This window comes from Musa acuminata, chromosome BXJ2-6 (assembly GCF_036884655.1).
Source record: "Musa acuminata AAA Group cultivar baxijiao chromosome BXJ2-6, Cavendish_Baxijiao_AAA, whole genome shotgun sequence".
NCBI classification, from domain to species: domain Eukaryota; kingdom Viridiplantae; phylum Streptophyta; class Magnoliopsida; order Zingiberales; family Musaceae; genus Musa; species Musa acuminata.
In genome coordinates, this window is record NC_088343.1 from 13,997,318 (window position 1) to 14,024,737 (window position 27,420).

A 27,420-nucleotide genomic window follows, 5' to 3' on the forward strand; every position below is an offset into this window, starting at 1 on the left:
ATATGGATGGATAGCTTAAGATTTTCTTTATATCTTCTAGTTATCACTAATATTAATTAATTAATTATTTAATATATTTAATTATAATATATATGATATACATAGGTGTTTTTAGGACATGATCATGCTCTCCTAAGCTATTCTCTCCAATTTTACATGTATTAGAGCAATTAAATAAAAATAATTTTCTTTCAATCTTATCCACCTCAATATTTTCATATTAATGACACAAATTATAAGTACATTATGCATGAACAACAAAAAGAGTCATAAATTGTCTATTGAGGAAAACTCAATATAAATAAGCTGCAGTGAATCACTGCAGTTGTGCTCATCCCATGACTCTGATGTATCTCTTCCACCGAAAAAGAAGAAGGAATCCTTAATGATTTCATGAGCCGGCCATGAAGAAAGTTTCTTTACTATGTCACCAAAGTCAACATGACAATGACTTGCATCGAAGGCACTGTTGCAGAAGACTTGGTAGCGAAGCATTCATTGCTAATGAGGTCATTTGGACAATGTTAGATGGGAGTCTCAAACACATGCAACTCGATACGACCCTTAAATCCTCTCTACGATCACCCAAAGAAGCTTTCTTGAACACACACCGACCAAAGGAATCATTAAGAGAGACATCAAGCGTTTATTTGAGCCCTAGAAATCCAACGAAGCCCAACTAGCAATTCACGATCACACAATCCGACATCGAGGATCAAGATGGGAACTTGCAGATTAGATAGCAGCTCCGAAGGCATAAATGATTGATTTCACATAGAGAATACCCGAATCTCTAATGATCGAAGCAGAATCGAGCAAAAATACCGAGAGATTGAGAGGAAAAAAAAGTGCTCTTTCGGTGGCCGAGCGGGAGATGAAACCTACCGGAGAAAGACGGCGAAAGGCATTTCTATCTGGCAGCCGGGGGCGAGGAAGAGACGCGGCGACATGGGCGGCGGCGTACACCCTCGCCGTTTCTCGGCTGCTATTTGGTACATGTGACAAGCGTCGGGCCGATCGCATCTGCCTGCATATTTCGAGCCTACCACGTAAAAGAATATTTTGTTTTATGAATTTTTTGTTAAATAAAAGTAATTAAAAATCTGTTGATTTTTTTTTGAGTAATTAGAAATTTTCGAATAACCGTTTTATTATTTTCCATATGTTATGAGAAAATAGGAATGTGGGTTTGTAATAATATTATTTAAAATTCAAAAAATTACCCTCTTTTTATTTTTAATTATATTAAATATATTATAAATAAATAAATATTCTCGAGTCACATTTAAGATATCAATTATCTTGGCTAATATAGAGTTTAACGATCGATGATGATGATCGATAACAACATCCTACGATCGAAATCTACTTCCATCATTTATCTTTTATTAAATAAAATAAAATATATATTTCTACATTTGATTTTAATTATTTTTATATTTTTTAACTATTTGATTGGATAATAAAAACTTTTAAAATTTTAATTTTTTCTCGATATATACTTTTACATTTTTAATAATAAGTAAATCGATTCAAACCTAAGATATGAACAAAATCCGAGTGTATGATGTAATCCGATACGTCGAAAAAAGGATTTTTTTTATTTGCTAATTAAAACTATCGAAAACTTAAATCGTTAAGAAAGGATCTAATATATACTTTTAACACTATATATATAAACCCCTAGAAAACTATAAACAGTATATGCAGGAGGAGGAGAAGAGTGTTTTTTTTGTGTGTAGAAGAAGCTCTACCGAAATATTGTAGTATCAGATTCTACTTGAGGTGTCTGTGGTCTTCCTTCCGATGTCATCTTCGATCATCTAATCTAACAGCAGCTTCGCAGTGGCATTTACTTGGAAGAAAAAGGATATTATGTTGTCACAGGTCAACTTCAGCGATGCAATCCCGGTTTGCTTTCCTGTGATGTTATGTGCCACACCACATGATGCTTATCACCGCACTGGTGCAGTCCAGGGAGGCAGGTCTCCTCCACAAACCACACCGAAGGCCGTGCAGGTGTGTGGCATTCTCAGCATGGCGTCGACATCACCTTCTTGCCTTTCCTCTCAGCACTGTTGGTGGCTTAAGATGTCCACGGATCTGTTCGGCGGAGCAATCTCCTCCCTGTAGCCATCGCCTGGTGGATTCTGCACTTTGTGCTGTCAAGAAACAGCAGCCGTGCCCATCATCTGCATGGCGAAATGATGCAGCCAAATGAGCAGTTCCTCCGCCGTATGCCTCACCATCTTCCCCAATCATTCTTCTTCTTCTTCTTCTTCCAGTCTCTTATTGATCATACATGGTTTCTGTCCATCGAATCCCATACCACCCCACCCTATACTTCCCTTACACAAAAGAGAAGCGAAAGAACTGTATCAGTCAACAATTTGAACTTCCATTACTAATAATGGATCCAAATTCTTATGATGTATTTTGTATTGTAATATGATGAACCTTATTTTACTATAAATCTTAAATCACAATGTTTAATTTATTATTTCAACATAATGAATCCAATTTCCTATATGAGCTTTTTATTTCACTAACCATAAAGTTTAATTTAATAATATTACAAGAAAATGAACCTTAATTTTTACTAAAACTATTATATTGATTTCTTATATAATTATAAAGTTTAATTTAATATTTCAACAAAATGAATCATATCTCATTAGGCTCTCTTTTCCTTTTTTTTTTTTTTGTCTTTTGCCTCAATAAATCTATTCTTATGTGAAAATACTAAATGTAAAATCTTTGAGAAGAAGATTAAAGACACTAATAACAAGAAAAGCACACACAGTGAAACTTTGAACTATTATTGCCTGTTGTTTCACTACACCTCCAATAATAATTAAAAGGACATGCACTGTCAAAGGAGGCCATCATGCAATGATTTCCAATAATTTCCATGTTGCCTTGATGGATGCTTGCACCATTAAATGCTATTCTAGCTCAATCAATCCTAGTCTTTTTCTCATTCTTGCCAACTTGATGGCTCGGTATGTGGAAAAAGAGTTCCTGATGTTTGTTCTCTGGATCTTGAAAAGGAGACATGCCAAGCTTGCATCCATGAGTCTAATATTTGAATAAGTTGGGGAAGAATCATGATTGGAATATTACAACTTGCAAGATTAATGGCTGAAGGTGTCAAATCAGCTTGACCTAAAGTCATCCTAGCCTTTTCCTTCCCACTGGTTCAGATTGAGATCTGGTCCTGCTACCCAATCTTTTAAGAAAGGAATCAAATATGGTGGTGTAGGTCCTCTACAACTTTGGCCGTAGAAAGTGACTACCAAAGGCCACCTAAAATGATGAATTGTCTACTTGGCTGTAATTTTATCTTTGATTCAAATGTTAAGTTGTGGAATAGATTTATAAGCCGAAAGTGGAATAGAATTATAATTTCATCTAGGATTTGGTTTAAACAGAGATGATAAAAAAAAAAAAAAAAAGACTCGGATCAAATCAATTAGAGTTTTATCGATAGAAAATACGATACGATACCTCAAGCGAGAAGGAGAGTCGATCCATCTTCATCCATTTTAATTTGCGGATTGTTTGGTTGCTTAGAAATTTTTTTTTTCTCTAGATGTATGTACTTTGATTTTGATTAGTTATTTTTTAATATTTTTATATCAATTAAAATAATTATTTCATAAATATTAATTTTATTTAAAAATACATAAAATTCAAACTCATTAAATAGTTTTGTATGAATGATCACTTATCTCAAAAGCTTAAACCCATAGGAAAGTACTCGATTAATCTTAAACATCCATAATCCAATACCTTAAGTTTAAGAATGTAATAATAATAAGAAAGAGTCAACATCTTTATTATATTAAAATCATCATTTCATATTTTAGGATTCCTTGAAGCCAATATTCTAGAAGGATAAAAAAAAAATCTAAATACACACAATTAAGATTCGATTCCCTTATAAATATTTTATATATATTTTTAAGTTTTGATGAAAAGATAGAAATATGTAATGAGTATTTTATGTGTTATGAGTTTCTCTAGAATTTAAGTTCCTCGAGGTCTACATGAGACCTTGTGATTAATATGACACGATGAAAATTTTAATTTTTCTTTGCTAATATAAGTAAAAGTTATCAAATTATGTTAAATCTTATGATATATTTTTAATTATTGTTCTATTTTAATTTTTCAAGTTATCTCCTCTCCCTATCCAACAAACTGTCACGGACTTAGCTGGTTTTGCCTAAGCCGTGCGGCACCCTTGCGTATCCGTCCACAAAGGTCAGCCTCTCATGTCCCTTAAGACCCACAAAAGAGAGGACGGGTTAGAAAAAACGTCTTATTTTGGATCCACAAGCAAACATTTCCGAAAAACACTTTATAGACAATGCAAATTACAAACAGACTTTACAAGCTCTGAACAGTTGCACAACAAAGGGTAAAATGGTCCATTATAGATCAAAAATCTCTCACACGTGTCCACACGACATAACATTTATTTACAAACCTAAAGCGGCCACCAACCTAAGTAAAATGAGACTATTAAACCTTCGGTTGTCCCTCTACATGTTGTACAAAGTATGAACATATCAAAAGACACGGACATACATAATCATTACATCAAACATCCTATTTAGAAGTTTGTCCGTGATAAAATGGTGATATCTCGATGCAAATGATAGGCTATCATGTCAAATATATGGTCTCTCGTCTGATTATTTGAATCATATGGATGTAGTGGTAATCATAAAAATAAATCTGGTCTGAGATGAGATGAGAATTGAAGTGGAGCTGCAGAAGCCCTACTTAGCTCCATCCCACTCACTAAGCTCTCCTAAGAACCCCCATCGCATCGCAGAAGTGCAACTAATGCAATGCTGCTTCTCCATCTACTAACTCGCCTCCTAATCTCATCTCGTCCTGCTTCTTTTGCGCTCAGTGTGGAGACTGATTGATTAATGGATGTTAGCTGGGGTACCAAGATTGGATGGTACGGGTGAGATCAAGCCTTGCCTGTGTCAATCAATGCAGGAAAGAGGGATGCCAGAAGGCAGGCATGTGAAGAGATGATGGAGTCGGGATGATGGTTTTAGCAAGCTCCAACATGAAGTTGTCTACCTGTGACTGTTCGAGCTTGAAATGTGGAAAGAGTTGCAGCTCGAGGACCCACCTCATTACCATCCCCACCTGCATCAGGAAACCCTCCATTAAATGTCAGTGATAGATTTGGCTACGCCGCACTCTCATACCAAAAGTGCTACACTCCTCTTCTGCACAACCATCATCTCTTATGTTTCGCGAGGAAGACAGGCACAGGACCATTGCTGAGATCTCAGTTGGCGTCATTCGCACTCGTGTTAATCTCAAACACAAGCTGACCAGCTCAAGAGAATCCACTAAGCTTATGTAGAGAGAGAGAGAGAGAGACCGTACGAGCAGGACGGTGAAATGGAAAGGAGAGCATGCAGTTCTACGGCTCACAATAATTGATCGATCACCGTCCTCCTCCTCCTCCTCCTCCTTTGCGTCTCTTTTTACCGCAGTAACTATGAACGCACGCACGCACGCACGCGCCATTCCGCAGGCGAAAGCAGAGCTGAAGCCATGCAGTCGCTGTACTTGCTGGCTTTCGCCTTCCACCTCCCCTGCTTCACCCGTCTCCCTCACAATAGGAAAGCCCCTGGCGCGGCTTTCACTCCCAACAGTGGAAGCTTGGCCGGTGAAGAACCCAAAACCAGCTCAAATCTGATACGCTTCTGTGGAATGAAGCCACGGAGACGGACGCGGACGGAGCGGCGTTGCTTCAAATTATGGCATCGGTGAGTGGGATGGGATGGGGTGGGGACGCGGGAGGGGTCACCGTCAGGAATTCACATACGGAGTAGCCAACAAAGGTGGGGGTGATGCAGGAACAGCGATGCTGCTGTGTCTGGTGACCAGAGGCCGCCATATAATACACCATTACTCCTCCGTGTATTTGAATCCGCACCTCGCTTTCCTTGCCTCTCCTGCCCCCCTCTCCAACTTGCTCTGCAACTTGGCAGGGCGCAGGGCAGGCCACCGAGCGCACGTGGGTCAGGTGGTGGCTCGATGCTCGAGCCGGGTCCTGACACCCAGTCGCGTGTGGTGCAGCAACCCATTGACATGGTGATCCACCTGGGAGTCAACAAAAGGAAGGCTTCCCCAGGCTTTGATCGGCGCCATGAAAGACCACATATCAAAAGAAGAGAAAAGAAGGAGACACATCGGATCGCTACCGGCCTCCTAACCATCTCCTCTCCGCGAGTTGGTGCACCAGAGGCCGGTCGAGAGAGAGAGAGAGGCGGGCAGGCCGAGATGGAGTAAAATAATCAAACACATTGTGATCATAATGTAAGCGGGGGATAAAGTTGGGGATGTCCGTGCTGCTGTATCTATCCATCAAAGGAGGGGGGGAGGTGGGGCAACCTGGAGTTGACTGGCAGATGAGTATTCTACTGCTACTGCTGGATCATCTTACGAGGGTAGGAAGGAGTCTGCTGCATCGACTGGAGGGGTCAGTGTGCAAAGGTTTTTTCTTTTGGAAAGGAAATTTCTTGAAAAGAAGAGATGGTTGTGTTGGGATGAGCTGTCATCAGCATTAGATGCTTTATCTGACGCCCACCTGCGATGTCTGGCTGCTGCTCCTGCTGCTGCTGCTCCTGCTGCTGCTGCTCCATATTACCGCAGGGGAGCAGTAATAATCATAGACTGAATCCTGCATCAACCAAGTATGAAGTGAGATTAGCATTGGGCAGTGATGGAATGAAGTGAAAGAGACATGGGTTTGCTAGGTTTTTAACTGCATCTTTCTAAACCAGCAGTCTATATTCATTATTCTGTTCGAGGCCCCACGAGTGGTTCTCAGACTCGAAGCAGTGACAGAGAAAGGAAGAGAGGGAGAGAGAGGAATCATAAGAAAGAGAGAGAGAGAGAGAGGTGAGGGAAAAGAGAAGAGAAGAGAAGAGAAGGGGGAAAAAAAGCTGAGGCCTGAGGGAATTAGGGTTTAGGATCTAAATCTCCGCGACCCTCCTTTGCTTTCCGCTCCTCTCAACACATCGCCTTCTTTGTGTTCGTATTTTATTGGTAGTCTCTCTCGCTCACTCACACACACACACACACACACACACTCTCTCTCGGTCTCGCTTCTGTGTCTGTGCGTTTAAACGATCTAAAGTTGCGTCTTCCCCACCTCCCATCCGCTCTCCCTTTCTCTCTTGCTCGCGTGCGTTCGTTCTTCTTTCTTCCATTCTCGCCCACACTGACGCGCGCGCACAGGGGACGACAGTGAATCAAGAGAGGAGAGAGCCCCACGCCAGTCTTCCAGCCAAGTATGCAGCGGCCCCCTGCACGTGTTCCCCCTCGCAAACCCTAACTAGGTTCTCTCTCTCTCTCTTCCTCTTATTATTTCTTCGGATTTTTTTTTACGAAAAATCTCATAAAGAAATATATAGAGTTCGAGAGGAAAAGAGAGAGAGAGGAAAAAAAAGGAAAAGGAAATAATTGCTGTGGATTTATAGGGGAGATTAGAGAACAGTAAAGGAAGATATGGAAAAAAGTGAGCATGGTAGGCATGGAGGTGGAGGAGGAGGAGGAGGAGGAGGAGGTAGAGGGGGAAGAGTTCCAACAAATAGCAACAGCAGCAGTGGAACCAGCAGCAGTAGAAGCACTTCGGAACACCACCAGCAACAGCACTACTTTGGCCACCATCACCAACAGCAGCAGCAAGGAAGCAACAGCAGGCCGTCGACGCTCGACAAGGTCGCCTTCGAGAGCCGCGGCTCCGTAGCCCCCTTCATGGGCTCCATCATCCACCACGGTGCGTCTGGCCGAGGCGTCGTCGACGCCTCCCTGGCCATCTCCACCGCCAAACCTGACCCCGGCGGGGCCGTTGGCCCCTCCTCCTCCTCCCCCGCTGCCGAGGCGTCCAAGAAGCTCGCAGTCGCTGGCACCCCGGCCAAAAGATCCTCCAAGGACCGTCACACTAAGGTCGACGGCCGCGGCCGCCGGATCCGCATGCCGGCTATCTGCGCCGCGCGTGTGTTTCAGCTGACGCGGGAGCTCGGGCACAAGACCGACGGCGAGACCATCGAGTGGCTGCTGCAGCAGGCCGAGCCGGCAATCATAGCTGCCACTGGTACCGGTACGATCCCAGCCAACTTCTCCACGCTCAACATCTCGCTGAGGAGTAGCGGCTCCTCCTTCTCCGCCCCGGCCTCCAAGTCCGCCCCGCTCTCCTTTCACGCGCTCGCCCTCGCCCACCACCGCCCCGACTTCGAGCTGGTGACAGACCCTGGTGCTGCCGCAATGCTCGGCTTCCACCAGCTCCACCATCATCCCCACCAGCACCAGCTCCTGTCCGCCGACCAGATCGGGGAAGGCTTACAAGGCGGAGTCGGCAGTGGCGGTGGCGACTCCACCGACACCTATTTGAGGAAACGATTTAGAGAGGATCTCTTCAAAGACGAGCAACAGACTCCTCCCCAGCAGCAGGAAGGAGGCGGAGGGGCCGGCCCCTCGTCGCCGTCGTCGGTCTCCAAGTCCGTGAGGGCGGGCAGCGGGCTCCAATTGCAGCAGCGATCACAGCAACAAGACGCAACAGCTGCAGGACTGACGAGGTCGCCAGGGATCCTCCCTGCGGCGGCAATGTGGGCAGTTGCCCCGAACAGCGCAGCTGGCGGAGCGTTCTGGATGCTTCCCATGTCCGCAGGGTCAGCCGCGCCGGCAGTGGCCGCGGCCACCGGGTCCTCAGAGCCGTCCATCTGGACGTTCCCGGCCATGGCCGGGCAGTACCGCGGCGGGATCAGCGGCGGCAACACCATCCAAGCGCCACTCCAATTCATGTCACGAGTAAACTTACCTGGTGCCGCCGACTTCCAAGGTGGCCGTGCTCTGCCGCTGGGATCGATGGTGCTGCAGCAGCCCACGAGCGGCGTGGCGGCTCAGCATCTCGGGCTGGGAACGTCCGAGACTAACCTGGGCATGCTTGCGGCGCTCAACGCGTATAATAGAGGAGGTGGCCTGAGCATGAATTCTGAGCACCACCACCCAATGGATCACCATCACCAAGCCCACACCCATCAGCAACAGCAAAGCGCAGACAGTGACGAGGACAACCACACCAGTTCACAGTAGAGGCGAGGAGAATTCACATTTGGGTCATCCCACCGTGTTCAGTAAGATCCTAAGCATGCATGGTAGAAACAAACAATCCAATTGGAGCTTCGAATCCAGGAAACGGAGACTGTCCCTCCCCCTTTTCCTTCTTGTTCTTCTTCTTCTTCTTCTTATTCTTCTTCTTCTTCTCTTTTGACTTGCAGAAGGTGAGCTTGGCGTGCAAAAAAGAACCCTTTAAATTAATGGACAGTGTTCTTTCAGCTTGTGAAAGAATACTTCCATCGCTTCTCTTTCTTTTATTTTTGTTCTATTCTGCTTGAGTGTTGTGATTTTAAGAACCTGATTTGTGGGTCCAAATGGGCCGCAAGAGTGGGGAACAAAGATTTGTATAGGGATCCAATTCGTCTCTGTAGTATAATTCTTTGTTTGTTCAAGGAGAGAGAGAGAGAGAGAGAGAGAGAGAGAGAGAGAGAGAGTAGCTTTTGATGGCTAAGTACTCACAATCTTTCCTTCACCTGCCAAACCTTTTGCCCGGGTGCATCTTCCTCCTCGGTTTCATGTAATCTCTGATCTAGACTTCTGCAATGGCTCTTCTTTCTATTTTCACGTTCATGGGGGTTCTCTATCTCCGGTTGTCTTTGATGTGTGTCGTCGGAAGAGCCACCGAGCGATAATAAAAATGAAGGGCTTTCGCTGTCACAGCCAAAACTAGGCAAACATCCTCATCTCCACGGGGAGCGAGCTGCAAAGGCTAATCCCAAATGACCAAGTCCTAAATGGCCATTTATTAAGGGGATGGCTTTTTGTACCGTGCTCCGACGCGTTGTGGCCTCGAGATCTGTGGATTCCAGTCGTGAGACGTCCGTGTCCTAAGCCACCAACAGGAGATGCACGCACCCCGACACAGACAGAGATAGAGCCAGCAATGACGGTGGGAAGAATTCCTGCGTCACCTTTACAAGAATTGGAGCTTAAATCTCTTCGCCGGCTGTGTCATGATAGATATACAATTCCTCGTACGTCTGCCCCCTAAAAAGAAGTAATGAAGCGTTATAAACACAGTATCGGAGCTGGCGTGCCTCGAAGTGCAGGAAAGGTGTTTGTGATAATGCCAAAGATATTGTGTAACCCTGTAACAGCCGTTATTTAAAAGGGTGGGGGGAGGAGTCACTCACAGTGGGTTACACAAGACGGCGATCGATGATGACGGCTTCTGTGTGGTCACGGAGGTAACAGGACAGGCACATCAAAGTCTGGGAACGCTGTAACGGAGGAGGAGGAAAGAGGACAGTACACCGTGTACCGTTGCTCGCCCATCAAAGCTATCAGTGGCCGTACATTTCTAATCAGGATCGTACGAGGCCGGACACGTGGGGAGGGGCCGTGCTCCTCTGACCCCTCTCATCATGTTGTCTCCGCCCGGCGATGAGATTCGACTCACTTTCCCGCTCTGCTTTTATTGTCGTTGGTGCAGTGAAAGTGTTTGTCCCCGTACCTATATAATGTTATTATTTTCATGATTTGATGGGCTCAAACATGAACCCTAATTGCTCTGTTTTAGTGATTAGACTGGAACTGGTTGCCTCAGGAGAAGCACGGCCCTGCCTTACCTTCTCCATCGCCTCTTTGTAATGTCGATAGTGATGCTGCATACGAGATGCACTCGCATCTCGCACCTGATGCTGACTGCCATCAACTGAACGTTTGCGGCTCAGCTCACCAGTGCTCTGTAGCAACAGGTTTGCCTCGATTTAGTGGTCCATCACAAACAACGTATTAATTGCCATGGAAAGTATAATCAATACCAGACTAAATACAACCCAAAGCAATGAACATAGTCGCTGCAATGTTGCTCCACAAACCTGTATGTTAGCAACCCAAAGCATAGTCACCGTAATAAGAGAGAAGGATCCACTAACCCTTTCAGTTTACGACAGATAGCTTGGCGAAGCTTCAAAGTTCCAGCATTAGGCGTGTACCCTTCCCGAATAGGGTTCATCCCCGCCTAAAATGAACCGAAACCAGATGACGATAGGAGTTGGGAAACTAATCGTAGAACCCAAGTTGCAAGGAAGGACCTACCCGGCGATGGCGGCGGGAGTCGGGGTGGCCGGTAGCAAGACCGATGACAGGAAAACCAGAGAGCGGTGGCGTGATCGGTGAGTGGCCATAGTCTTGGATGGCTTCAGGGGTTGAACCCTGGGGGGCTCACCGTGGTATCCACCGGCATCGGCATCGGCATCGGCATCGTGTCCGCCATCAGATATTCTCCTGCCGCAGCTGCTTTCACGATTGGTTTGGCCCAAAGACCGCGACTCTTGGTCCTGATACTACCGTCTTGACTCCTACATGCACAACAGATCAAATCACAAAGTATCATTACGAAAAATTGCAGAAAAAAAGAAGGAAGAAAATGAAGGATGGGATAGAGATCGTAACTGGGAGGAGAAAGATCGAGGGGGATGTGGAGGGAGCGGAGAGATCGAAGAGAGAAGGGGGATCTTCTGGGAAAGAGAGGCGGTGGTGGTGGCGACGGAATATGTGAGATGCCGATCAGACAGATGGGTTTATATATTGGGTGCTCTGAATTCCAAGCGACAGCTTGCCGCTCGAAGGAATTATCCAAATCACTCTCTTTGTTGCTTGCTTCACCGACTTCTACCAAAGGAAAGAATGGAGATGGAGGAGACGCGTCTTCTTTGAAACGATCATGCGCCATTGGATGTGAAGATTGGTGAGGAACAAACGGGAGGAAGAGCGAACCGGTGGCCATGAAAACGTGAGGCGGACAGAACACCCCTGAAAAATAGCTCTGATGAGTGAGACACATGCAAGTCATCACCTGGGCATAACGCCCTCGAAAGAACCAAGACTGCTGAACGGAACAGTATGCGATGGCTGGATGAGCGTGTGGGATTACCTGATGTTGGCACTTCACGACCATCGAGGCTTGGCTCTGGTCACCCACGGTAGACGTGATGCACGACCGAGCTCGTGCTTTCCCTGAAAAGAAAACTGCAACATTCTTGCTGACAACACGAGAAAAGAAAGACCAGCTGACTCGGTCGTACATCGTGCGAAATTTTCTCCTCAAATGTACCGAAATTTACACGAGGTATACAAATGTCAAAATGGCCTGTTAAAATGGACATAACATTAAATATTTAGTATTCTACATCAGACTCGGTTTTGCGAGTCCAAACCAAAAAGGAGAGAAAAGAGAAGTCAGCTGATACAAAACTTGTTGGCCACAGTAAAACGAGTTCAAAGATAACTGTCCTCGACCCACACCGACGACCATAGAAAGTACTGGCGCAACCTATCAGCAGCAGCACAAGAACTTGTCTTGTAATTGCATCAACATTCCTCCTGAACATGGAAAACTGTAAGTGCAATGGCAGACTAATGGACTGTGTGAGTCAAGTGCAGCAGTCAAGTTTTGCCCGTTTTGCTTGAAATTGCTTCATCCAATCTTGACACTCCTCTGCGGTTCCTTCAGGATGAGCAAGTTGCCACTTTAGCAGCTTTTGTTGCTGTCAAGAAGGGATTTGTTCATAAGCATTCCGAGTGTGAGAATTAGTGCTGGGAGTGAAATCATATTATCTTACCCATTCCCTGACCAGCGGACCACCTGTCTTTAGTTGTAGAAAATTCATGATTGCCTTTCCATCAAGCAATGGTTTCACTTCCCACACCTGATCAAGACCTGCCGAGACACTTGGCCGTCAGAATCTGACTCTTGCAATTAATTGAAAGCAGCAGTAGAGCAACAAACAATATGAAAATACACAAGGAAACAGCTTGGAAAGAATAAATAGTTCATGGTAAGCAGATGTAGCAAGAAGTTAAAACTAATATATGCTGAAATAAAATATCTTAAGTCTTGTTAATAACCATATTTATGCAAGAATCAGAATTATAAGTAGGGGTAATTTCTTACCTAATTCAGTTACAATACTCTGAACTTTTGAAAACATTTTCCTTCTTTCTGATTCTAACTGTCCGCTTGAAGGGTCATCATTGTGGTCAACTCTGCAGTATAATAGAGTTGATGCTAGCAAAGAAACACGCCAAAAATCTTTAATTTGTCGCAGAAGAAGTCCTGAGCATTTGTAAAAGCCAAAATTGGTTAAGAATCCACATCGAGTTCTGAGAGTCTCAATTCTCAGGATGTTAAAATCAGAAGAGAAAGAAAAACAATATTGCAAAATTAAAGCTCAAAAATATGCTACAATGTTGGTTGTTGAAATGAAAGCTTCAGAATCGAAGTTCCTGGTGATTTCTAAAAGATGATTTCCTAGTGCTGCAGTGCCAATATGCTACTATTTGTCAAATTGTTCAGGTAGTTGTCAATCACGCCTCTAGATATGATGTATATCCTAGTTAAAGACAGAACACAAATCTTCAACATCCTAATCATTGCAGAACCGAAGCATCTATGATGCCAGATCAAACAGAATGTCAAGGAGCTGGCATGCAACATGTATTAATGCACATAGTAAGCCAAGACATTAACTGATCTGAGCTGTAAATGTTCACATTTACTCCATGTGTCATGAAAATAAGCCTATTCCATGGCTAATCCTAAGCTTTCCAATTTTTCCTTTCCTTGACAAGCCAAATACTGTTCAAGTTCAGCTGCTCATATATGAGCTTAAATGAGTCATTTAATGGGGGCAGAAGGATCAGCCAACCCCAACACGTTTGATAATCATGTGCCATATCATCCTAAACGTTCTAGTTTACTTTATATTTGGGGTGCGATGAATCCACTAACCTAACATGCTTAATTACCATGTCAATATCCTTGTCTCAAGTCTAACCCTCTGAATATGGAACAACCTATTTAGCCTTCATCACCGGTTTTGTATAGTTGGATTCCAACATGATGCTTTGGTATGGAAGCTATAAATAATGCAAGGAAATACCACAAGTATATAAAATGCAGCATTTCTTAACCTGCCAAAACCCTTCTTTTTGAAGTCAGAGGTATGTCAAGGAATTCATCAGCAAGCTCTGCATCAACAAATTCTGAATCTTCGTTCGACTCCAGTAAAGGAATTAAGTAAACGAACCTCTCAGATGCAACATGCAAATTCATCACCTAGAAGTTGAATTTTGTAACATATTGAAGATGGCAAGTAGAAATAGGCTATCTTACAAAAAGATAAATGATTGTGGAACACTAAAATTTGCAACTGAACATGAGATGTAGCTTGTTAATGGGGTAAGAATTCTGACCATCTCAGCATCACTAGCCTTCAACTTAAGGGAATCCCGAAAGATAAAGCTGGTGACAGGTACCTGATAATTAGATCACTCAGATAAATTTAGAAAGAGTATGAAAAATAAGCTGGTGACTGAGTAAGCAATTAGGATTAAGGCGTAAAAAGCAAACATTATTGAAGAATGAACAAGTCCTTGCACTCAAGACAAAGTCTGACTCTTCCCTAATCAATGTACACCTTTTAGATATAGCATAAGCAAGTTAAATCTACTCACCATTTTAGATTTTCTATCCATGTACACCATACTTCTAAATGGAAGAAACAATGCCGCATATAAGTAGAGCCTTCGGTGTTCATCCTGAAATTTGTATTGCAACTACTTATACCAATTACACAAATAAAAGACCAAATGACTGTTTAATATAAGAATGCTTTTAAAAATTAGAAGTCAAATATTTATCATGAAGTCAAATACATACTGGAAAGGATGACTTAGCATGTAATTTCATCCCAAAAGAGGAAAAAGTAGTCCATATATTCATATGTGGTTTCTTATTATGAGGCAGAAATTGGACAGTATGCACATTAACAATAAAAGAAGCAACACAATGCATCAACGGAAACCTTTATATTACATGAAGAAAAAGATCTCACATAGGGCAAGACTTTTGCATGTTGAGCTCAAGGGTCACCCCTGTGATGCATTGATCTTACTCCTTTTGTGCGAGGAATTCCAGGATTAAACATCAATTAGAGGCCAAGAAACTACAGTAAATAATTCAATGTGTGGAACAGTACAAGCATGTAAAGGAGTTAAACTGTCATGCTGTTAAGGTCAAACAACTGCATTAGGCATGGTTGCAACCAGATCTGTCAAAGTAGCAAAAGGTTCTGCATATGAAACAAAAATATAGCATACTCTCAAAATAATTAACTCACACTAAATATTGAGTGGCCAACACACTGCAGAAGATTCCATGCTGCATCCAAATACGAAACACAAATCCTGCTCAGTAGTAGGACCAGAAATGATCAACAAGGGTTTTACATTGTAATGTGACAAAAAATCAATAAAAGAACTCAAAAATGATATAAATGCTGGGACTCAGGAAGCTTGACAGACTTCACAAGAAGAATTTGCTAACTATTTTCCAAAAGGCAAACAAGTTACTACTGGTAATAAGTTGTTAATAAGATGCCAGGATAAAGAAAAATCACATTTGCATTCAAAAGAAAGTGAGGTGTTTTTCTTTTCTTTTCTACTTTTCTTTGATTTTTTCGTTCCTTTTTTCATGGGGTTGGTTGAGTCTGTTGCATGTGTTTGTGTGTGTGTGTGAGAGAAAGAGAGCAAGGAGAGAGATAACGTAGACCAGATTGAACAACCAAGTCATATAATCGTTAATTCCAAACATGTAAATCAAGTCAAGAAAGAGACTTAATGAGACACAACCTCATAGGCTGTTTTAAACTGTGATCAAGTATTGGGGAATAGAGATAGCAACCATGACAGTATTCATAGTGGAAATAGAGTTAATGAAACTCGATGAACAAAGTGGACACCAATTCTCAAATTCCTCCAAGCAAACATGTCTTCAGGAAGCCAGTCCATTAGCACGAGTTTGTGCATAAGTATCATGAAGTTCATGAACATTTAAAAACACTAGAGGTTTTAGGCATCAATTCACGAAGTTATCAAACAGAAAAACATTCTTAACAGGTAAATAGATCTCCCATGTGATAACAACAGAAACAAAATCTGGCAGATTACCACATTTTAATCAAGATAATAATTGATTAAAAAAAATCAAACCAATGCGAATTCATGTCAACTAAAGATACTGACAAAACGGACCAAAGTTTTAAAGGTGTACAGTTGCAGCAAGGAAGAAAAGAAGGAAAATTTAAACTTCTCTGCTAACAAAACAATAGTGAAAATTCCATCTGCACATTATGTGATTTGAGCAAAATGTGAAATACAACTATTGCCAATTGATGATGACATGTCCACTCCACATCTAATTTCCTTAATTAATGTTATCTTCATAGTAGTCATTCCATGATATTGAAGACATAAAAGAGTCATTGTATAAATGTATACTACATCATCCATGAAGATAAACTCCAAGGTCTAGCTGAAACAGCAGCATGTCAAAGAAATGGTACCACTGATGGTTTTGTTGAATGCTTAGATGAGTTTCAGAAGAAAATAGAATAACTATATTTGGACAAACACAAACCTATCAATTCCTTCAATTACTGCAGGTTTAGGATTTGCAGGTAAGGTGAAGACAACATAAAATAGTTGTAGATCAACAATGTATGAAATTGCTTTCACTGGTTGCTTGTCAGACATCATCAGATCAATCTGAAAAAAAAAAAAGAAAATGGATAACTAGTAGAAACTAATTTTGATATATAAAAGTCAGAAATTTAGAGAAAGGAATTGTTTAAAAGCCCACACATGAAAACTAGGATCAACCTTAGCTAGCACCAGAACTACCATCAAAAGAAATCAGCTGGATTGGTCAAAAGCACTGAGAAATTGACAATATGCTGGAACCAAAACCAGCTGAAATCTGACCAATCCAACTCTACCCTTCAAACATAAGGACAATGTTTCACTCATGAGGAGCCGTCCCTAAAGAGAAAGAGCAACATTTGATAACAAAAGAAAATTCATACCTCATGACCAATACGCTCTCTGCTAATTTTTCCTGCAATTGCTGCTTTTACTTCGTCATCACAGGCAGCTTTCTTTAATTCTTCATCCAATGCAAATCCAAATCTAGCACCTGGTATTGCAAAAAAGGATGATTTAATATTCTATTATACTCAAGTTACTTCTAAAAGAGGAGTACTGACAAGATGAAGAAGGTTGCATTTTTCAATAGTATATTGAATAGTAATATCTGTAACGGTATATTTATGTCACTAAAGATGAATTTGTGCAATTTCTTCACACTTCAAATTCTATCATAATATTGCAATTCCGCATTGATAATGATAATTTAGTTGAAATACCTGACAACAATTCACTGTAAGCATTTAATTGAAATAACCTAACTTGACATGCAAACAATCAAAAGTTATAGAATAAATGTCTGAAGTGTCTAAAGCAATCCAGCTTAAACATACATCTTTGCAGTTTAGTGCAGTTGTAAAGTAATAAGGTATAGCTATTTAACTACCCCCTCAGAAAAAGTTCTTTCTGCATTATCATATCTCACAAGTCACAACAATCTAAAATAACTTCTTTTAATCTTTCTAAATTACTGAGTTTGTATGTTTGATGGTCATGGTTTTGTGTGCTGCTCAATCAGCAAGACATACATGAATGCTCCTGCATGGCCTTGGCCAACAATACTTGGCAAGTGTATCTGAAACACTCTCTCTCAGAAAGAGAACTATCGGAAGAAGGAAAGCAGATTACTGATATGGCAAACATCACTAAAATTTTACATTTTTACATAGCAAACACAGAGAAAAAATGCTTTACAGATTAAAAATAAACAAATAAAATTTTATATATTAAAGTTTACATAACAAAATCTATCAATTTACTGTAACAATAAAACCAAGTTACCCACATGTAATACAATTTCCTAAAAGAAAAAGAAGCATAAATTGTTGGAAATTTACTTTACAAACGGTTCCATGTTTGTCATTACCAAAGCGAATTGCTCGAAGAACTCGGAGTGGATCATCAAGAAAGGTAGCCTTAGGAGGTAATGGAGTAACAATATATCCATTCTTTAGATCTTGAACACCTGAACAGAAAGATTATGTTAATCAGGATTACCAGGAGTGTCAGACCAATAATGAAGATATCATGGTAGATTGATGAAAAACAAACTAAAACAGAACCTCTTCCAGTTATATCTTCAACAGTGCTAGTGTTAATATTGTAGAATAAGCTGTCAAAAAAAAAAAAGTAGTCATAGTAATATAAAAAAGATGTCATAATTAAATAATTGCAGAAATCATGTTGGACTAAACAAACAGTTTTGAACTCAGAATTATCTTAAGTTTATAGTCTTGTGTATGAGAGTGGTTGAGTGCAATGCATGTTTGAAATTCTTCACTAGTCTTTTCCAGTTCTTCCGATTAGTACACAGCAACACAGTTTTAACAGGAGACCACAATATATAGAGAATTTGATAAGGATAAGGCTGCAAATGTTACTTCCGAAAGAGTATCAAAAGATACAATCATCTGTAATTTGTTACTGGCTCTAAAAAAAAGAAAAAAAGAAAAAAATAGATTCATGATGAAAGGGCATTCAATATTCCATCTTATATGCAATTGAAATTAGTCTATTTCCAATTGACCGAAAATTAGGTTAAATAAATTATATTATAAGTGATCAATTTTCATCTAAATGTTCAACAGCACAAAGGTCACTTATCAGGAACATAAACATTTTCTCAACAAGTTAAAACGACCATAGCTCTAAGTGGCTTAGTGTATCCACAAAGCATCAACTACGTGGATTAGTTTGAGGATTCTCATAGTATGTAGTATGTACAATGCTAATCTGGTCTATAATAATAACAACAAAGGGAAGAAACTCTGGTTTGGACATAAACAAGAAGCACAGGAACAAATGTCACCATTTGAAACATGAGAAAAAAGAGCAGAAAAAAATGACATTATACCTGTTAATTGTTAAATCCCTCCTGTAGGCATCTTCTTCAGCTGTTCCAAACTTCTGAACACAATTAGAATTTAAGACTGTCACAATATATACATCCATGCAGACACAATCTACGACTCTTAAATAAACAATTACCAGTTATGCACTTGACATGAGCATGACTTATTTATTGAGTAATGCAGCTGAATAAATAATTCAAAACACAAACTACTGAAGTATAACTTCTGAGTTACTTTAAGAATTTCTCCAAGTTTTAGTAAATACCACAAATATTAACCAAGCAATACAAGTAATCTTGAATAATAAAGCAAGAGAAAAGGAATTTTGGGTAATAAATTATAGAAACAATTCCGAAACATTTCCAAAGCTAGAAAGACAAATACTTTGGTCAAGATAGAGATGGAAAGGACCATTTTGTAATCCACATAACTAGAACAAAAGAAAAATAGACAAAGATGATGCATTCGGAGATGAAAATATTGCCTTCTCCCCATTTGCAACCAGTGACCTACCTTTCACCATTCACCGCCAGTCAACCAACTGTAGCAATTTCAACCTTGAAGGTGCTATGTCTACAGCTTTCTCTACTTTTGTATTGTTACCTTAGTTTGCAATATGCAAACAATCGTACTAGAGATCTCTTACATGAGTGTTGGCTGGTTTTCTTTTTGTAATGGACACTTAATCCAGTCTGACCAACCTGAGCTGAACTCAACCCTATACAGTCTGACTTCAAACCCAAAATATGAAACATATACTACAGTTGGGTTCAATTTTTGGAACAAAAATGGGTTGGGTTGGACATCAGGCAGGATCATTTTGGTCAGATCATGCCTTAATGTATTGGACCCCAGATCATAGCTTGCAAGCTATATATATGGAGGCCTTGCATATATCTTATCCTTATGCATTGCTAGTTTTCCCATTTATATAATCTATTTCATATATCTTTTTTGCTTTGTTTTACGAGCAACAATACCTAGCATAGAACAACCTTAGTTGAGGAAGTAATCCCAAATTGATTCAGTTTCAAATATATACAAATCAAACTAATGCCTATATATATTTGAAATATATCGTAATTCAATATAACATGCCTCAAAAGACCAAACCCACCTTAAAAGGACAACAATCTGATAAAGCTAAACAAAGATCAAGTAAAATCTCCTTCATGAGTTCATATATTACGACCAATATAGGTTTTCATTGGCTAATATATTTCAGACATCAAGTGGTAAATAAGTTCAGTATAGACTGGTAAACCAGCTAATGCTGCAGAGGGATCAGGTGATGAAAAATAAAGGTGCCACAAGTGGGGGAGCAATATCAGACAGTATTTCATTGGAATCAGTAAATTGAGAGTCTGAGACTATATTATAAAGACCATAAAATATCAAGAGATGATGTCTTTAATAGATAAAGAGGATTAAAACAGATTCACAAGAACCATCCAGATCATAAGGCGAATGAAACATGTTATATTCCTGAAGAATATAGATCTTCTTCATGGATGTAGGGCACTATTCTAAGCCAAATCATGAAGGTCAGAACATTTACATCCCAATACAGCCCATACCATGAAACTTATAACTAATGCACTGACACAAAGAAGAAAAAAAGATGACTCCTCTGCAGCTGACCCAAATGTACATGAGTAAAATATCATGGTTAGCACTTTCTTTGTCAATGTTATCAGTACAATAACCACTTACATAAATAGCAACAAAGACTCCACATAACATTTAAGGATTCAGTAGTTAGATATAGTATTAAAAGAACTGGAAGTACCATTGTGGGGATTCGGCTGTTCTCAGCATAGGTTTCAGATCGCAAGTTAACAAAATCAATCCAAGTATCATAAATTCTCATCCTTGCAGTTTCCAAATGTTTAGATTGGTCAGGGTTGCTGCATAAACATGTGTCTCATCAGTATATATATCAAAATGAGAAAAGAATGAGCCAATACAAGATCAATCAAATATTCACAAGAAACTATTGTTATTAGCACCTTAACAGTTTAACCTCCATAAGTCACCTTAACCATATTACCTAAAATAGTCAGAAGGACCTATGTTCACTGTGATTTGATAATAACTATAAATTAACAGACACAAATGAATTGATATATTATAATTTACAAGCACTAAATGGGAAACAAGTATATTCTTTAGTCTGGTTCAACTTTGGCACTGATAAATCTCAACTCCAATGGAATACAATGTTTGCCATTGGATCAACTACATGATAGATAAGAGCACTTCCAGGTTCCAACAATTCAAAAGTTGACTTTCTCAAACCAAATAGTAAATAAATCATTGAACACAAGTAACATCTATTTCCAGAAACCAAAGGAAGGAAAACTTACCACTGGATAACACCTATTCCTTGTTGTTCTTCACCTGTAAACTGGAGAAACTCGTTGACCTTCTCACAGAACTCTCGACCCAACATGTTGTCCAATGCAATATCAATATCATAACAATCTTTACCCAATAGCTGTTTAATTTGAACAATAAACATTTTTCATAATGAAACCAAGAATAATTTTTTTGAACCAAAGTAACAGCAATATGCTTACATGAGAGTTACTATAAATCTGCCCTTGAAATTTCGTACATTACTTGTATTCTAACTTTGAGAAGAAAAAAATTTCAGAAGCACATATATAGAAAATCAAGTTCAACAAAAAGCATAATGAACATAGAAAACCACAAAGTATTGTTCAAGTACCACAAATGTTTCGTACAATTTTTGTTAACATATGCATACAAATCCATCACCTCATTTACAGAAAATTCCTCTATCTGAACTACAGATTAAGGGGTCCAAACTGACAAATTAGCCCCATGAAGCAAGAGTGGTCTTTCTTCAAAGAGAGACACTGCCATGTCTCGAGCAGAATCTTATTACAACAAATTCTTGAGAAGGCAGTGTAAGAAGTTTGATCCCAATTAATAATATCTAAAAAGCACAAATTGCCACCGGTTGGTGCAGATACACCATAGAGCTGATGAAACAATTATTAAAAATATATTTTTATAGAAGATTCTTGGACTACTACTCATAACTACAACATGTATTTCATGAAAACTAGTAGCGTGGCCAGTAAGAATTTCATCCCCATCAAAATAAAGGAAACTGAAAACGTAAAAGCCATAAAACCTTGTTGGCATATACCAAAAGAAGCTTCTATTAGAACCCAGAGTAGGAATCTAGGAACCAGTACAGATAGTTCTACTCAAAAAATAACATTTTTTCCCAATTTATTCACTGCTTGAGCAACTCAAGCAAAATTTTTATTTTAGTTTCATTCCCCTCACTCCCCCACAAAAAGAAAACAAAAAGAACACACATATGGTTTTTATTTCACTATTGTTGTCATTTTATACATTTTCAATAATTTCAATCATTTTGAGGGCCAGCCATGCTACAATGGTAAGATTGCTCCTTTGCGACCTGAGAGACCAGGATTCAAGTTACGGAAACAACCTCTTTAAATATTTAAAGGTAAGACTATGTATATTGACCCTCCCAGGTCCTCATGCACTGGGTACGCTCTTTTTAGTAATTTCAGTCATTTTGCATTAAGTTTCTAACTTTTGAGTTTTAACCAACATGGATAGGGATTTGTATTTTGTAGCTTTTAAAAAATAAACATTTGCTGAAGATAGATACAAGCAGCTTCAGTAATACTGGAATCAGATTGGCTTCTGGTAATCATAAAGTGCTTAACCCAATCAGGAGAAAGATTAGCAGGAGTACTAAACTGTTATCAGAAACAGCAGCCAGCATCCAAGTCATTTGGTTGAAATGGTACAGTTCAATTATCTTTTAAAGCCTTCTGTACATTAACTTTACGTCTCAAAACTACAAAAGTTCCATTCAATACTTCCATTGTCATCATATGGTAAAACCGTAAAGAAACTTTGCCCATTGATGAGTCTAACTATGGAGAATGACTATAAGTTGCAAAAGATATGAAACGACTCACCATATGATTATAGGGACTACTGACCTCATGTCAACTCCAAACAAGCAATATTCAGTTATTGACTATCACAATTCCAATGACCTAAGTGTTGGCAGGAAATGCTTACTGTCAAAAGCACAAGCAACCACACAGAAATCTGAGAAATTCTTCGAGTAATGAAATGCCATATGAACACCAAAAAGGAAAGACATAATTGCAAGAACTAACAACAGAAATGTTTGATGCTTTACCAGTTTTTCTATTGAATGCTCCACATTTGTATAAGACCTTAAGCATAAAATTTTATTTTATTTCAAACCTCTAACATTACATGATCCTGGGTCTTTTAAGCTATCCCAAGAAACACAATATAATCAGATATTGCATACAGCAAATTGTTCTGCCAGGAACAAATTAGTGACTACCTTAAGATAAGATGAGCTTTAGAATGAAATCATAGTATCCCAGTTTAGTTTCCCATTTTATGGGATTCAGGCCTGCAGGACCAATATAACTGTATAACTTGGGATTGGGAACAGGTTAGATTGGACAAATGATGTCAAACCAAGTCATGAGTCTGAATCATGTATCTGCCCCACTTTTCTGTGTTTAATTAAAAATATTTTGTAGTATTCATTCTTCATTTGAGTTTCCATCATACATTTCGGTTGCGTTCACACATCAAGTCTAAACCGGCATACCCGTGAAAGGGGATGTATCTGCCCCACTTTTCTGTGTTTAATTAAATATATTTTGTAGTATTCATTCTTCATTTGAGTTTCCATCATACATTTCGGTTGCGTTCACACATCAAGTCTAAATCGGAATTTGTGATCACTCAATCAAATATTAGGACCCAATAATATTTTAAATAAGAATCTTAAAAACCAAGGGCATCTCATCATACTGAAATTTTAATATTTTAAACAATGTCCAGATCACTTCTATCCTTTCCATGTAAAACCCTTTTATTAGTATATCACCAATCTCTAAGAAATTGTGGTCACTATAATGGTTAAGCTTCTCAGTTCTATAAACCCTACTGTGATTTGAGAAACTGTATCCAAAGCAACAACATGGTCCTTTATCCAATAGTAAAGACAAAGATCTCAAGTTTCATGAAGCACGAGAGTTACCTCGATTATCGGTCACAAAACTTAGATACAAGATACTGAGCATTCAGCATCGCATACTACGTTATCTTTAATAAACATTTCTCAGAAGATAAGGCATAGCCCATCGTCAGTATATTCATTCAGTTCTTGTCAGCATTAAAGAGTTCGTCCGAGGACGACAATGAGAAATTGACCTTTGTTCAAATAGCATGTAGTCAATCGCAATTCAGAGTACAGGTACCACACAATCAAAGTCTTAGCAACTGTGATTCAGTTGTTACAGATTCTGATTCGATTTAATTCTCGAGTAACCTCGACTAATCTGGATACAGACAAGATAATCGAAACAAGAAGAGGAACGGAACAAGAGCAAACCTTATCGCGGACCCAACCACCGGCGACTCGGAGCTGCGTCTCCAACTTGAAGTGACGGATAACATCGAGCAATCGCTGGAAGATCTTCTCCTCCTTTTTCGTCAGATCAATCCTCTCCTTCACCGTGAACGGCGCCTCCATTACTCTCCTGTCTGTAGCGCTGCCGCCACCGCTACAGAGTCCACGGAGACGAAACCCTAGTCGCCTACTCGGGGGAGGGCGAAGGATTTGCGAGAGGGGAAGACGTAGAGGCGGGAATCGAAGGGGGTGGAACGCTATAAAGCGAGCAGGGTTGAGATGGAGAGCCATTAGAATTGGGTCTTTATAGGCCGTCCTTTCCCCATATAACCCGTTTGCTCTCCATCGCTTGGCTTGGTGGGTTTGATTTGGTAGTGCGGGTTTGCTCATCCGAAAATATTCTCTCCACCCGCCCGCATACCCGGCGATTGAGCCTGTGGCCCACATACAGATACGGTTCTATAATAAATAAAAGAAAATTAGAGAGAAAGAAAGAACTCATTTGCACCGTTTCCCCTCATGGCTCCGAAAAAGAAGCAACAGAGGGCGAGCAACAAGGCGGCGTCCAAAGCGAAGCTTCAATCGGCCGACGCCAAGCCCGCTCCCAAGCTTCAGATCTCCGCAGAGAATGAGCGCCGTCTCCGACGCCTCCTTTTGAACACCGAGAGGCCGGCAGCTGCGGAGGGGCCGTCCCTGGCCGCCGCAGATGCTGCTTCAAGGACGCAGAAGGCGAAGAGGCTTCGCGGTGTCTATGATAAGCTATCTCTAGAGGGATTCTCCGCGGATCAAATCGAACAGGCTCTCTCCGCCCTCGGAGTTCGTTTCCATTTCTCCTGTCCTTTAAATTTTCTTCTCCTGTCCCTTCGATGATAAGTTTTTGATTCTTGATAAGGTTTTCGTATCTGAAATATATGGTAGCGAAACATGCGATGGCTTCTGACTTTTTTGAACTCTTAATCCTTTAATTAGGAGACACGAAGGAAGTTGCTCGACTTTTAATCAAAGTGAAAGAGTAAAAATCGGTCTAGAAAATGTATGTCCATGAAACATGAAATGGAACTGAATTCTCCGTCATCAGACTTTGGTGCTATTGATCCTCTTTCAATCTGGGTTTCTTCTGCTGTTTCCGTGATGAAGAGTTTTTTATTCTTGATTAGGATTTCACTTCTCAGATCGAGAGCAAAAAAGTATGGATGGATTCTGGTCTTTCTTGAACTACTAAACCATTAAACTACCATCCTCATAGTTTAGTAGAGGAAAATCTGTCTAGGAAAGAAAAGGTCAAGACACTGATGACTTTTTTGAACGATTAGTACATTGTTGTAATCAACATTGTTCGTAGGAGGAAAATCGATCTAGAAAATCTATGGACATGAAGCATGAGATGGAATCTGAGTTCTCCACCCCAAAGTTTGATTTTGTTATATTTTAATTTATTTTTCTTCTATTTTTGTGTTGAGAAGTTTCTAATTCTTGCTTAGGGTTTCGATTCTGAAATCTAGGGCAAAGAAACATTCAATGCTTTCTGAACTTTCTTGAACTCTTGATCTTTAAATCAATGTCAACATTTTTTATAAAAGTCCAAGCTAGGAGATATACTGGTTAATAAACTTTTTAATCCATTATTCAATCATGGCAATCAACATTGTTTGTAGAGATTTTCAAATCCATTATTCCATTATCATAATCAAGATTGTTTGTGAGTGGAAATGTCTAACTAGGAAATCTAAGGCCATGAAAATTTAGACTACTGGAAGTTTTTGAGATTTTCATTTTTAAATGCAACAAGTGTTATTTATTAGAGGAAAAATTACATCTGGATTTTCTTTAGTTTTAATCCTTGAATTGGTGCCAAACTATCAACAAACTTGATAAGAAGAAAATTTTAACTTCGATGGAGACTGAAATACCATATGTTGATGAATTTTAGGAGGGAGCAACATTTGAGGGTGCTTTGGATTGGTTATGTTTTAATCTTCCTGGAAATCAGCTTCCAATGAAATTCTCCAGTGGTGCCTCTACATCTAATCTTGAAGGTAGATTCTTGCATGCTACAATGCCATTTTACCTTTTACTCTTCAATTTTTGACTGCCATCAAATCTGCCAGAGAGTATTGTGATGTCAATTTTCTTACTTTATTGATAATTAGGATATGTCCTCAACTTTTGGTATGACATAGCTTTCATCACTATGATATACGCGTTCCTTATGTTTAAAATTTTCAGTAGGTTTTTCATGTGTGGTAATATTTTTGTGAAGGGACAGAAAGGTCGGTGAAGATAATATCTGCAGCTCGGGAAGATTGGGTTCCACAGCAACGTCAGCCAGAAAGTATACCTAAATCTTTACTTGAAATTAAGGTGAAGCGGGATGAGTTATCTCTTGATATAGGAAAATCTTCGCATAAGGAATGGATACAACAGTACTTGGAGCGAGAAGAAGAGGTGCATGGATTTCTCAGTTCTTGTTTTATTTCTGGATCTAGATGTGTTTTTGAACTATTTTAATATTTGTCATGAATTTCACTTTAGTTTTATTTATTTGACATTTCATATCTGAGTTAAGATATTATTACATGAAGAATCTTTCCTAATTAATTTTAGAGGATACAACTGAATGTATTTGCTTAGTAAATAAGTAAAGCTCAAAGATGATGCATATGATGATACTTTGCTTTTGTACTTTTTTGGTTTAGGACAAGTCCTTCAGCAAAATGATTTAGTAGCTTAGGACCATGTAAAAGAAAAAAAGGGACAGTAAGTATATCACTGACTCATATGCAAAAATTCATGGAAGAGTTCATAGGATATAGTGAGTTTGATGGTTGTCAATATTAAATTGTTAAATTCCTGAAAAAGGATACTGTAGTAGTAAATTTTGAACTGATCAGCATGGTACTTGACCATTCTGGTTTCTTATGGTATGCCTAAAGGTTTCAC

At 39.8% G+C, this 27,420-nt stretch overlaps 3 protein-coding genes and 1 long non-coding RNA gene across 13 annotated transcripts in view; 2 read left to right on the plus strand and 2 right to left on the minus strand.

The window, feature by feature from the left end:
* Nucleotides 1–4,443: 4,443 nt before the first annotated feature.
* On the minus strand, nt 4,444–11,974 carry LOC135615024 (uncharacterized). The gene is made up of 6 exons (XR_010487817.1): nt 11,560–11,974; nt 11,203–11,465; nt 11,040–11,125; nt 10,296–10,847; nt 9,622–10,149; nt 4,444–6,721 (listed from the first exon to the last, which is right to left on the minus strand). It is a non-coding gene; the product is annotated as an uncharacterized LOC135615024 (long non-coding RNA).
* LOC103988088 (transcription factor TCP8-like) lies at nt 6,994–9,419 on the plus strand. Its single transcript, XM_009406604.3, has one exon. It carries the CDS (start codon nt 7,552–7,554, stop codon nt 9,136–9,138), a length of 1,587 nt encoding a protein of 528 aa, XP_009404879.2. The 5' UTR covers nt 6,994–7,551; the 3' UTR covers nt 9,139–9,419.
* Nucleotides 11,975–12,238: 264 nt separating the features above from the next.
* On the minus strand, nt 12,239–24,816 carry LOC135615023 (tRNA nucleotidyltransferase cca2-like). Its single transcript, XM_065112989.1, has 15 exons — nt 24,463–24,816; nt 21,368–21,498; nt 20,791–20,908; nt 19,004–19,056; nt 18,213–18,262; nt 18,017–18,115; nt 17,031–17,140; nt 16,586–16,713; nt 15,288–15,354; nt 14,623–14,706; nt 14,362–14,424; nt 14,080–14,224; nt 13,061–13,222; nt 12,729–12,826; nt 12,239–12,653 (listed from the first exon to the last, which is right to left on the minus strand). The coding sequence occupies exons 1-15, from the start codon at nt 24,769–24,771 to the stop codon at nt 12,540–12,542; spliced, it is 1,731 nt and encodes a 576-aa protein (XP_064969061.1). The 5' UTR covers nt 24,772–24,816; the 3' UTR covers nt 12,239–12,539.
* A 167-nt stretch (nt 24,817–24,983) lies between these two features.
* The window catches only part of LOC135615021 (DExH-box ATP-dependent RNA helicase DExH7, chloroplastic-like), a 37,223-nt gene continuing 34,786 nt past the window's right edge, over nt 24,984–27,420 (plus strand). For 9 of the 10 annotated variants that reach the window (XR_010487811.1, XR_010487816.1, XR_010487815.1 and 6 more), the window contains exons 1-3: nt 24,984–25,296; nt 26,411–26,516; nt 26,741–26,925. Coding sequence is in view for 4 of the 10 variants with exons in the window: in XM_065112986.1 (XP_064969058.1) it covers nt 25,000–25,296; nt 26,411–26,516; nt 26,741–26,925 (588 nt within the window). In the remaining 6 variants the exon portion in view is untranslated. The remainder of the gene's footprint in view (nt 25,297–26,410; nt 26,517–26,740; nt 26,926–27,420) is intronic. The other variant, XM_065112987.1, reaches the window with a different exon arrangement.

Bases quoted from the DNA above. Each gene is read 5' to 3' on its own strand.
- LOC103988088 (XM_009406604.3), top strand. From the start codon at position 7,552: ATGGAAAAAAGTGAGCATGGTAGGCATGGAGGTGGAGGAGGAGGAGGA.
- LOC135615023 (XM_065112989.1), bottom strand. From the start codon at position 24,771: ATGGCTCTCCATCTCAACCCTGCTCGCTTTATAGCGTTCCACCCCCTT. The intron at 15,355-16,585 runs GTTTGTGTTTGT...ACTACTGAGCAG, and splicing joins GTAATTGAAGGAATTGATAG to GATTTGTGTTTCGTATTTGG. The intron at 14,225-14,361 runs GTCAGAATTCTT...TTCAACTTCTAG, and splicing joins AGGCTAGTGATGCTGAGATG to GTGATGAATTTGCATGTTGC.